This window comes from Abrus precatorius, unplaced genomic scaffold (assembly GCF_003935025.1).
Source record: "Abrus precatorius isolate BTA unplaced genomic scaffold, Abrus_2018 Scaffold3, whole genome shotgun sequence".
Lineage (NCBI taxonomy): Eukaryota > Viridiplantae > Streptophyta > Magnoliopsida > Fabales > Fabaceae > Abrus > Abrus precatorius.
The window spans coordinates 19,070,378-19,083,741 of record NW_020874373.1 but is presented as its reverse complement, the minus strand read 5'-3'; the positions used below and the strand labels follow the sequence as shown (position 1 = coordinate 19,083,741).

Here is a 13,364-nt window from a genome sequence, read left to right as displayed (position 1 = left end):
TGTAAGTTTTTAAAATACATGAACTCTTTCATAAATAAATGTAAATTATAAAAATTAAATATGTATTTTAACTCAATTTAAGTAGGTAAAAAATTAATTCATACTATTAACTTTTTATCTATTAAATGTTACCTTAGTTGAAAGAGTTAAACTCAATACTATGACCCATTATAAAAACAAATATAGACTGTATTAGTGGAAAAATGAACTCTAAAAGGAAAATTTGGGAGCACTATTCTTATAGGTTATGTATTTTTCAAATACAAATCATCTCGGGCCAAAATTGGTAGGTTGTAAAAAAGAATAAATTAGGTATAATAGATTCTAGTTAAGTTATTTTTTTTTATTTATCTTTTTTATTATCAAGCCATTTAAGTCAAGATTTAAAGGACTGAAATCTACATGGATGTTTAATGTTACATTTAGTTCAATTTTTGTAATACATTACATTGTTTAATAATGTGAAAAGCATTGTGTGAAACTTGTAAGCATAATTTTTACTTTGATACTACACCATTAGAAAAAATTTGTGAAAGAACCTTGTGTGAAGTAGAAAAAATAATATTATTTAAAACATAAACATTGATAGGTAGTCATGTTTTAAGGCAATGTCATTAGTTAAAGAATTTAGACACGGAAGTGATATGATAAAAAGTATCTTGATTGTCATTTATTAATGGATTAAGATGGATTCGATGCCATTAACAATATATTTTTTAAAATATATTTATTATTAAATAAAATTTATTTAAAATTATAAAAGTCATACGGTTTCATTCTTAATTTAATGATATTCACTTATACTTTTATTGTTTCTAATAAATTTTAACTAAAAGTGTACCAAAAAAATATTTTTAAAACATTCTATAAGGTATTATATGAGATTCTCATGCATTAAAAATAACTTATTATATGTTATAAAAATAATTGTGAAATAGACGTACACTTAGAGAATAGAGTAGCATAGACAAATGTCATATTTAATTTAAATAAGAGAAAAAAAATGACACAAGTGAAGTTAAATGTCTAATAACCAGAGTAAAATTTTAAATTATTTTATAATATGTTTAAATAAGAAACGAAATAACTAAAAAAAAATGTAAGAAGATAAGAAATAAAATTAAAAGGATTTGATATTTGAATAAGTTAAAATAAGAAATAAATAAATAAATAAAATATCTCTACTTATTTGCATAAGTAAAAAAAGAATAAAAATTAATTAAAATATATTAAAATTAAAAAACTATACTAATTTAAAAAAATTTAATTATAAGTTTTTCTTAACAAATAAATTATTTTTATTTTTATATTATTTTATATTATACCAATAATTTGAAAAAAATAAAAAAGGAAAACTCCAATTGTCTTTCCCCTTTCAGTTCCTCTCATGTTGGGGGATTTTATTTGTTGATAAACTCCACAAAATTTATAGAAACTAAATTTAAATTCAATTTATAAAATTATTTAAGTTAAAATATTATATATAGTATTAAATTTATTACAATTTTTTGGTTAGTCTACAAATATATCTGTATCCTAAACTTCCTAATTTTAACTTTAACAAATGACATCTTCATCACATTCGTTCTCTAATCTTTATCTTCAAAAAGTGAAGTGCATAGCTAACCTTCAAAATACTTTAATTCTCCTATGTACTAACAACATTCTTAACCCATGAAATATAGTTACAATAATTTTTGTATGCACAAATTTCAAAGATGCACAAGTCTAACCTACTCCTCACCACTGTTTGAATTTGTGAACGTTCTTGACACTTTAACAATTGCTCTCATCGCACTATAGTAAACTTTAGGATTTAGGCCCTTATATTGCATACTAGTTAGGAACTAAACTCCCATTTTTGGAACATCTATTGTTGCTTACCAAATGAGATCAAACAACAACATGGAGAATAGATGATAATCATAAACTAATCTCTTGATAAAAATGGATTTAGACGGGATTGTAATGGAAGAAGCATAAAAAAGAGAAAGATAATCAAGATAATACAAACTTAGATTTACCATTTTAAGTTAATATTCCTTATACTAAATTTAAAAGTGAGAAACATAATCATTTTGTCCACTATTACAAGTGTCACTTAACAAAAGTTAACATTATTAAGATAGAAAGTGTTAAATTAAATTAAAATAAACATTTAGCAAAGTCGATAATTAAGGGACTCATTTTAAAATTTAAAGGATCAATTTATCCAACACATACCATTCAATCTAAAGATTTACTCTTAATCTATTTATTATTGTGGACACATAACAAATAACAAAAATAATGAGAGCGCAAAATAAAGGTTGAATTAACACTTTAATGTTGAATGATTTTAAAAATAAGAACATTTGCGTCCAATAACTTAAGTCTTGAGTTTTAACAAAGAAAAAATAAAAAAAATAATATTGTGCAAAGTTGATGTTGTGAATTAAATATGCAAGACCTTTAAAAAATTATAAAGACAATTCTATCTTAAAAAATTTAGTAAATTATAGTCTCGTGTATTTTATTTTTGATATTTACTAAACAAAATATAACAATTTATCTTTAGTTATTTTATCATATTCTTATTGTTCAAATTTTTATCTTAAGGACCTGATTGATTAGAAAAATATGATAACTTGTTTTTTGAATTGGATTATTACTAATACTTTATACTCTTTTAAATATATAATAAAAATAATTATTTAAAAATATAATTCTAATGCTTTTTATAAAAAAATATATCATATGAACACTTCTTTAGTAAAAACTATTTTTAAGAAAGTATACTTTTCATAAAAGAAATTTATTTTATAAAAAAATATTTATAAAATTCTTATAATTTTTTGTAATAATTATAATTCATTATCAAATAATAAATTTGAAATGAAGTACAATATTAGGGACATAAGACTAGTTTTCTTATCTCTTAATTATAATATTCGTGCATTCCAAGACTTATTTAAATTTCAAAAATAAATTAAAATATATTAAATAAGATTATTATACAATACAAAGTAAAATGCATAAAAAAAAGTAACAAATTTATGTCTACTATATTTGTATGCATAATTCATTTTTATTTTAAAATATAATTTTTTAGTACTTAAATTTTATAATAATCATGTATTAAATTTTTTTTAATAGAGTATGTATTTTTTTTATTATGATAAAATATGAGTTATACCTTTTAAGTGGATTATGGTATAAAATTGAAATATATCAACAATAAACATGTTAAAGTAATTTATAAAATACTTTATTACAAATTACATTTTAAATATAGTTCACGCACTAATTGAACCAATTAAATATTAAAAATTCTTAATTCTTGTAGTAATATCTTAGCAATAAAACTTACATTTAATTGTAAATAACAAAAATATGTATTGATATATACAGCTATCAATGTCTTCTAATGACATATAAGAGTTTTAAACTTAATCCCTTTATTAATTATGTAAATTTAATTTATATTTATTTTTATTTAATGACATGTTAATTTGTTTAAATTTTAAATAATTTAAAGAATTAATGTATAGAATAAATTTAATTTTTAAAATAACTTACGTTAAAATTTATTTTTGAAAGAAAAATCATTTTTTATTCGAGATGTGTTTGAGTAGGTAATTTAATTAAGTGATTATTCAATAAATTTTTTGGTTTGATCATAAAATTTATTAAAATAAACTGAAAGTAACTTATGGATGTTATAAGTTATATTCATAAATGTTTTACAAACTCTTTTCAACAAATCCTTAGTTACATCTGTGAAAGATATTTTTTTTATTCTAAGATATACTAATAATTGTATGTAATTTTCTTTTTCAAAACTATTCAAATTTACTTATCAAAATAATTATAAATTTAATATTTTTTTTTCATATTATAATATACTTGTTTACGTAAGTAGTTTAATTAAATGCCAATTCAATAATTTCTTTTATACAATGAAATTTGATTATGAAACTTATCAAAATAAGTTAAAAGTAGCTAATAGAAATTATAAATTATTTTTAAATATTTTTTATAAGATGTGTGTGCACGTGTGTGTTGTAACATTTAAATTTTATATTTATTATGTTAATTTTTTATAATTAAATATGTAAATTAAAAAAATGATGATAAAAGTTATTAAGATTAAAATTTTAATATATAAAAATTAAAATTTTAAATTATAAGTATGTAACAAAATTTTAAAAATTCTAAATTATATTGATATGAATTATTTTTAAACTACTTAAGAAGTTATATAATTTTTGTTATTCAAAAGTGTGTTTGGAAATTTGTGTAATTGAATTTTATTCTTGTAAGTGTATTGAATATAAGGGTAGTATTTGACCTAACTTCTTTTATATTTCTCTTCTGAAAAGAAGTTAGGTCAAATAGAATTGTAAGAAAACAATATTTAAATAAAGCAATTTTTTAAAGATGAAACTTTTATCAAAACTAATTTTAGGAGCCTTTTGCTTTTACTAATCCTTTTCCTTACCTCATTGAATGACAATCCATCTCAACTACACTAATACGTTCTTAGCTAGAAACTTGAATGAGAATGTTAATTTACTATTTAAATTCTACCTAAAAGGAATTTTAATAGCTTTTACAGTGGATCTCACTTGAACTATTGCCCCGAATTGTTGCATTTTAAGGTAAACATAACTTGAACACATAACATGAACAATAGAAACTAATTTTAAGTATCAATATGCACATACATGATTTCGGGCAGATGGACAAGCTTATTCATTGTGTAAACAAGGTAACTTTCTCACTTTGGATGAATTCAATTAGTTGTGCTTTGACCCATAATTTTGAGTATTAGGGTAGGGTTATTCTAGGTATTAGTATGAATTTTGATCGTTAAAAGTTTGCTTGATGAATAACTTTAGGATGCATTTAGGATGGATAACTCTAATTTTTCCTTTTGTGTATAATCTTAAATTTACCTTATATATATATATATATATATATATATATATATATATATATATATTTCAAGTGAGAGGAATTTGTTATTTTGAGAGGTGAGAGAAGAGAATTAATTAACAAGAGAGAGAAGAAAGTGAATAGTAGAATAACAACATCAAATCTATGCTATTTTTTTTATCCAATGACCATTATTAATGTCTTTCACCTATCATAGTAACAAATATTGTTTGTAAAAATTACCAATTATGCATATCATACAAATGGTTCCTGGAAATGATACTTTTTTTTTTTTTGCTATGACTAGACATGATACTTTACAAGTAGGGCAGCTATCAAACGCTACGTTAGTTTAATAAATAGCTATTATTTAGTATCATATGTGTTGTTAGAAATAAATATGTATCTTTAAGATTCAATTTGTCATATACTCCATTCTAGTTATAAGAATAGAGTATTATTTTCTTTTATTATCCTATTTACACAGTTTTAATATAATAGTTTATTTGATAAAGGTATTTGATTAAAATTAAAGGTATGCTATCATAATAGAGATTATGAAAATGGAAATCATGTCTCTTATAATTTAATCTAAATTGTTCTTGATCATAAGATTATTATAATTAAGACATTAATAATTTAGATAGACCGATATATATGTGATAGTATTTATTGGATGAATATTAATAAATTGTGTTTATTAATTTACATATATAGATGATATACTTATGCATGTGGTTATTGAATTGACTCAAACTAAGATTTTTTTTGTAGTTAATATTACCTTATATTGTCAATATAAAATTCTCAAAAAAAAAAATAAAATTTCTTTGACATTATTATAGGAATCAATAAGTGATTTGTTATATTTGAATTCTAGACACCTATTTCTTTGGAGCATTAGTTGAATTGAATATTGGATATAATTAAATACTTGTAAGAATAATGATAATTTAAGAAGGAATATATTAATTCTAGGTAACGAGATTCAACTCTATTAAAATTAAGACTTTTGCGAGGACAATTAAATGAAGAAACAAATAAATTTTCTTAAGTCATTCATGATAAATTATTTCATGCTGGGATTGTACCATACTCTAGAAAGTTAATTCAAAGTTGTAAGGATGGAATAAAATATTATATTATTTTCTAATAGTTCTTGAAAGTAAAACATATTACTCCATGCTTGGATTATTGCTCGATGTTAATCTTGATTATTAAATTAGTGATTATTAATTCATGATAAAAATATTACTTTTGTCTCTTAACTTTAAGGTAAAATTCGCTTTCGTCCTCTAACTTTTTTTTTTGTTCATTTTAATTCTCTAACTTTTAAAAAAAGTTACAAATAGGTCCTTTTTCATTAAAGACCCTAACTTTGTTAAAAAATTTTGTCGTTTTGTGTCACGTGTACTGTGCGTTGTCTTCTTCTTTAGATCTTCGATATAGTTTCTGGCACCTGTTCTTCTTTCTGTTCCCTTTCATCTTCATCTTTTTATATTGAAAACTCCATATTCTTGCCACTAACACCAAGCACCCATCCCAAATCATAAACAAATCAACTTTTTAAATATCCATTTTTCATTTTTGACAGTCTGAGCTTGTTTTCATATTGTGTTTTAACCTTTTGGAACACATTATTCTTGTTAATGAAGGCTTTAGAGGTCATGGTAGAATGAAAAATCAATAAAATAAAAAATAGGAACATGTTTTCAAATCTACCAAAGGTGAAAAAATGAGTATTAGAAAGTTAGGTTATTTAGGATTTGAGATTTTGAGGTGAGTACTTGATTTTAGTGGTAAGAAGATGATTTTTGAGTATAAAAAAATGAAGATGAAAGGGAGAAAGAAAAAGGAAAGATGCAGACAAGATTGAAAATCTGATGAAGGAGACATGAATAGTAATATATAGTACATGTGGTACAACATGAAAAAACTTTTTTAACGGAGTTAGGGTCTTTAACTGAAAATGACCTATTTGAAAATTTTTAAAAAGTTAGAGAATAAAAATGAATTTTATCTTGAAGTTAAGGTAAAAAAAATAAGTGTGCGTCAATTTATTATTAAATTTATTATTAGTTTATTCACACATTAAAAGAGTGTTATAATCTTTAAAAAAAGAAAAATATTCTTATTTGATAATTAAATTTATAAAATATATTCTATTAAATTAATAATATTTCTTTTAAGTGAATATTTTTTAAACATCAATAATAATAATAATAATAACTAAGTTTAATCTCAATTTAAATGTTAAAATTATGCATATGTTGATTTATACAATTGACTCAATCAACACAGAAAGAAGAAAAAAAATTTGTTTGACTGAATTTGATATATTACTAAAAATTAAAGTACAAATTTATTTTATTATATGATATAAAATTTTTAAGGTGCTCTTTTAGAAATTTTAAGTTCACCTGAAAGTTTATATAAAAAATTATGTTAAAAATTATAATGCATCAAAATAGATAAATAAATAAATAATTTATTAAGTAAGTTTTTATATATAACATAAATCTGATCATAAATTTTATAAGAATAAATTAATTTTTTTATAGTTAAGTTATTTCAAGAAGGTTATCAAAATAAATTTAAAATTTTTTATAAATAATTAAAGACTTATTCATATTTATTACGGGCACATTGTTATTGTTATTATTATCTTTATTATTATTATTATTATTATTGTTATACGTGGGAATTAACAAATAGCTGAATTTGGGAATTAAGTCAAATTGTAACTCCGCTTCAGGGGTGTGTTGAAAAGCGAGGAAGGGATGGAAGGAGAAGAGGGGTCTCAGCAGCCGCAGTTGGTTCTCGCCGATAAGCTATTCCTTCTCCGGCAACCCGATGTGCAAGACATCGATAAGGTTCGCTACAAGGAGGATGTTTTCACTCATGTCAAGGATAACGGTAATTAACTCTCTCTCTCTCTACCTCACCCCCTTTCCATCTTCCTCTTCTCACCACACGTTTTCTCTACAGATATGCTCCCTTTGTACGAAACCCTAGTCGCCGACTCCGTTTTGGACATGGATCGTACCCTTTTCGATTCCATACGTGCTAAAATTCAGGATGAACTCAACAAGCTTGACGAAAAGTGAGTTTCTCTCTCTTCCTCCCTTTACCTTCTATGCTTGCTTCAAACCCCAATTTAGAATATCCAATTTGAAATTTAGTAGGTTAATTAACGAATCTACCCGAATCTGAACGAAAGGTCAGTGTTGAAAACTTTTACCACTATTGGATATGTAATCCTTTTTCAACGGTTATTTTTCAATTAACCGACCATCTTATGTGATATTTGCTTATTTGAATTATACAAATGTGTTTTGGTTTGTGCTATTTTTTTTCTTATGCATCTTGCTGCATGTTGTGATTGGTGCTTCATCATTGTTGTCACTTAGGTTGTGAAGATAGTACCTCCTAACTGCTGTATGATGCATTTAACTAACTAGAGTTGATCATATGGGCACATTGTTTGTATTGAATAATTATTGGATGAAAAGGCAGACACGGAATTAAAAGTAAGATGCTGAATGCCTGTCACTGAAGTGTATTTGAAGTTGTGAATCCATGTTTCTCCTACCTAAGAGCCGCTAGCATTAAAATTTTCCCTTCTCTCGCAATGTGATTGGAGTTGCGCTATTTTTTCCCTCCCTTTTTCTGTTGAAGTAACAGATGCTGACACAGTTCTTTTAGTGAATTCAATATGAAAGGTTGACTTTAATGGTACATTGTAAGGCAAAAAGAAGTATGTTATGATGTGCATGGAATTATATGATAAAAGTATTTAAATTATGTATGTAGTATTTTCTCAGTCCTACTAGCAATGTTGGAATATGTTGTGTCTAGGCCAGACCTTGCTTATTGTAGGTATTTTAGTTTTTGAGTTCATGTTGTATACCTAGTGCTGCTGCTGCTGCAAGTGGCTTATGGCCACCAATGGCAACAAACTCCACACATAATGGTGCATGGTGGATGGCATGGAAACTACCATAGTTAAGAAAGGATAATAACTATTAATTGTTGTAAAATTTATTACATATACATGTTGTGGATTTATAAATAATATTTTATGTAATGATTCCTATGATTTGAAAAGTGGCTAGTTTAATAACCCTTACACGTATGATAATACATGTGGATGCCGCTTTTTAGGATTGCTGATGCTGAGGAAAACTTAGGTGAGAGTGAAGTTCGTGAGGCTCACTTGGCAAAATCATTGTTTTTCATCCGAATTGGGGAGAAGGTACATATAACTATTGCTCATTACCTATCTGCTATTGTAATCAATTATTATAACACTCTTTCCCATGTACCAGGAGAAAGCCTTGGAACATCTCAAGGTAACAGAAACCAAGACAGTTGCAGTTGGCCAGAAAATGGACCTAGTGTTTTATACATTACAGCTTGGTTTCTTTGACATGGATTTTGATCTCATTTCCAAAAGCATTGACAAAGCTAAAAAGTAATATTTTGAATTACAAATTGTAGCTGTGCCTTCTGTCATATTTTTTGGGTTAAGGATAGGTTTTCTAACTGTTTGCACCATGACGACAGCTTGTTTGAAGAAGGTGGTGATTGGGAAAGGAAGAATAGGTTGAAAGTGTATGAAGGCCTGTACTGCATGGCCACTCGTAATTTCAAGAAGGCTGCCAAATTGTTTTTGGATTCTATTTCAACATTTACTACCTATGAACTTTTTCCCTATGACACCTTTATATTTTACACAGTTTTGACAAGCATTATATCATTGGATAGAGTTTCCTTAAAGCAAAAGGTATGTTGATTTTCTGTTTTGATCTTTACACTGCTTATCTTTGTCTTTTATACAGTTGACTTATGTTTCTTGGCACGTGTTCTGCATATTGTAAATAATAAACTCTGCTAATTTGCATTAGGTAGTGGATGCTCCGGAGATCTTGACAGTGATTGGAAAAATCCCATATCTTTCAGAGTTTATGAATTCCTTATATGATTGTCAATACAAGTCTTTTTTCTCAGCATTTGGTGAGCAGGCATCTGCGAAATCTCAGTACTTTTGCAGTGATTTCCTGAATTTTTACTCTTTAGTGGAGACAATTTATTGCAATATGCTAATGTTTTGTATTATATTTTGAGAATCTGTGGAAATCACCTAATGTAGAGCAGAGGCTTCTAGGTGCTTGCAGATAATTCATTCATTTCTGTTTGGTCCGATGTTCATAGTTTTGTTTCATTTTGAAATTTATTTCAGCTGGCCTGACAGAGCAAATTAAGTTGGACCGCTATCTGCATCCACATTTCAGATATTACATGAGGGAGGTCAGAACTGTTGTTTATTCCCAATTTTTGGAATCTTACAAGAGTGTGACAATTGAAGCCATGGCTAAAGCCTTTGGAGTGACTCTGGATTTCATTGATCTGTGAGTGAATGCCTTTACAAACCCAATTTTGGTTTAATATTTGATCGGTTTTTAGATTCTATGGGAGGCAACTCATTACATTATTTGCTTCCAGGGAGCTATCACGTTTTATTGCAGCAGGGAAACTTCATTGTAAGATTGATAAAGTTGCAGGCGTACTAGAAACTAACCGCCCTGATGCTAAGAATGCACTTTATCAGGCAACTATTAAGCAAGGGGACTTCCTATTGAATCGGATCCAGAAATTGTCTCGTGTGATTGATCTCTAGGTCATTTCTTGTATTTTAAATTATAAGTTTATTGAAAAGGCGGATGACAATTTCAAATTTCAAGGAAATCTTTTGAATGCATTTTACTAGGTGGGCATGAGGCATGGCATTTCTGTAGTCTAATTGATTTTCAAATTATTGAAACAATCTAACTTGCTGAATATACGTGTGTCAAATCAGTTTTCAGTTACTTGTTACGATTAATATATTTGGTTGTTTGAATTTTTGAGTATGTATGGAATATTATGACTGGCCGTCTTGGTATACACGATTGTTTTATCATTGGGCTTACCTTACGAGGAGATTCCCTTCTACTCCACTCACTCATTTTCCCGAAGTCTTGCTAGGTTGAATTGGGACTTGTATATTAGGACCAAATTTTTTTATAATCCGCCATTTGCTATCTTTCCAAATTTTCTATAATCATGTTATGAGCAGATTTAAGAAGAAATTGAGCAATAATATCACATATATGACAAGGAACATATTATTTTATCATCTTCCAATTCCAATGATTTTCATAAATAAAAAATGACAACAGGTAAATTAATTATGTCTTCAGGAATATTTTTGATACTATACGGTTCAAGGTTAGGAAAACCTATAATTCAATAATCTTTTCAAAACTTTGTTCTAAGATCATTTCGTAAAAGTCAAAATACTCCTTTATTTAATTTAGTCCGAAGGCTAGATATACCTTTTCAGGTTATAGAACAAAGTTTACTTTTGTTTAAATTACTATGAAGTCTATTAGTGGAAAATTTGTATTTACCCTTTAGAATTTGTCCCCACAGTGAATTAGGATAATTTTGATTTCCAACCTAGCTTGCTCTATTAACTTGAATAATGTCCTTAAAGCCTAACCTTCATTTGATTTTAGGTGTGCAAATTTTATCCTAAGCTACTAAATGACATTTTATTTTATTAGTCAATGATGTCTCCCAAATGAATTTTCTATATAATCTATGTATTTCCTCACAAATACCTATAGGAATTAAGTGAGTTTGCATAATGGAGTTATGGATGCTCATGATATAGGCTTGGGCAAGAATTATTCTACTAGCAAAAGAGAAAGTTCATTTTTCACGTGGACAATATTTTTCTAATCTTGTCCAAAATGCTACAATAAACATTTCTCTTATTATTATTAGAAAAGATAATGTTCAAATTATTAGTGCATTTAATATTAATTGCCTTATTCATAGGAATTTTTGGTGCTTGTTGTGGTACTCGTAAATTCGAGAGGGTATTTTATATTCTCTTTAGATTAATGATTGTGATTTCTCTAATATCTTAAGAATGATAGGATATTAACATATTTTTCAACTAAATCACTAACTTTATTATCTATCAATATAAAATTAACGGTCAAGATTGTTTCATATGTAAGAGAGGGTACCAAACTCTCTCAATTACAAGGGGTATCGTAAATTTTACCTTTTATAATAATGTCTGATATTATTTGAAAAATAAATAGTAGACTTGGATTTATTAGTTTTTCGGCCAAATACTTGAAAAAGTAAATCTAAAACATATTGAATGACATGAATTTTTGAGAGAGAGAGACTTCAGCTACAAGAATTACATCATCAACATAAAATAACTGAAAAATTTTAGGACTAGATTTACCAAAACAAAAAGGTTTCCAATCGTCCTTATTTATCTTATTTTAGATGCAGTGGACTAGCTTATCTATACAAAGAACAAATAAATAGGGACAAAGATGATCTCTTTATCTAATACCCCTATATGGGTAGAATTAATCAAGCAATACCTCATTCCAATTAATATTCATAACAGTATTTGTTATACAATTACAAACCTGATTTAGCATATCATTGACTTATTCTAAGTTGGTTTTAAAATCATATATTCTTTCTTTCCCTTTATTTGTTTGAAAGAATGCACTAATTCCTACAAAATAATGACATTATCAATACAATGTTTGCTTGGAACATAACTACATTGGTTGTTAGAGATAATTTGACAAAGAAAATTTTTCATTTGATTAGCTAGAAATTTGTTAAAAATTTTGTAACTATCTTTACGTAGAGAAATAGGCCTAAATTGAGTAACCATTTCTGGTTTAATAATTTTAGGAACAAGGGTTAAGATAGTTTGATTCACTTCCTCCTTTCTTAGGCTAAGTTATAACAACTTTAATAAAATTTAAATGATGAATTTTTAACAAATTCCATTGGGATTTAAGGAAATGAGCATGAAAACCATCATTGTTAAGAGATTTAAAATTACCAATACTAGATAAGACATTTTTAATTTTATCTAAACATATATCTCTAGTTAAGCTTCAATATAGGAAAAATTAATTATACGATAAGGAAATCAAACAATCTAAAAGATTTTTGTCAACCTTATCATTAGCAAATAGTTTTAAAATAGTTGGTGACAATTTATTTTATTTCATCTTAGTTATAAACACAATTATTGTTCCAATTTTTTTAAAGCCTCAATCCTATTATTTTGCCTACGCATATTAGTTTTTGGTGAAAAATTGTGTTTTTGTTCCCAAACAATATCCATTTATCTTTTGCCTATTGGAACCAATAAATTTCTTCTTGATCTAAAATATGTTCATATTCTTGCTAATCAAAGTTTAATAATTAAATTTTACAAAAACTGGCTATTCCCAAGCTAATTTTCTTTTTAATTCTCTAACTTCTGTTAAAAAATTTTCTTTTATGATAAAAAAAATATACTCAAAAGTTTCTTTATTCTGCTTACTCCTATTATTTTTAAAATTCTCCAG

General features: G+C 26.1%; 1 protein-coding gene across 1 annotated transcript; it reads left to right on the top strand.

Moving 5' to 3' along the window:
* The first annotated feature begins 7,640 nt into the window (after positions 1-7,640).
* LOC113863031 (26S proteasome non-ATPase regulatory subunit 6 homolog) lies at positions 7,641-10,825 on the top strand. Its single transcript, XM_027496405.1, has 8 exons — positions 7,641-7,833; positions 7,906-8,020; positions 9,082-9,172; positions 9,246-9,391; positions 9,484-9,703; positions 9,825-9,933; positions 10,160-10,328; positions 10,423-10,825. Exons 1-8 carry the CDS (start codon positions 7,698-7,700, stop codon positions 10,595-10,597), a joined length of 1,161 nt encoding a protein of 386 aa, XP_027352206.1. The 5' UTR covers positions 7,641-7,697; the 3' UTR covers positions 10,598-10,825.
* The last annotated feature ends 2,539 nt before the right edge of the window (positions 10,826-13,364 follow it).

Bases quoted from the DNA above. Each gene is read 5' to 3' on its own strand.
- LOC113863031 (XM_027496405.1), top strand. From the start codon at position 7,698: ATGGAAGGAGAAGAGGGGTCTCAGCAGCCGCAGTTGGTTCTCGCCGAT. The intron at 9,392-9,483 runs GTAATATTTTGA...CCATGACGACAG, and splicing joins AGCATTGACAAAGCTAAAAA to CTTGTTTGAAGAAGGTGGTG. The intron at 9,704-9,824 runs GTATGTTGATTT...AATTTGCATTAG, and splicing joins GAGTTTCCTTAAAGCAAAAG to GTAGTGGATGCTCCGGAGAT.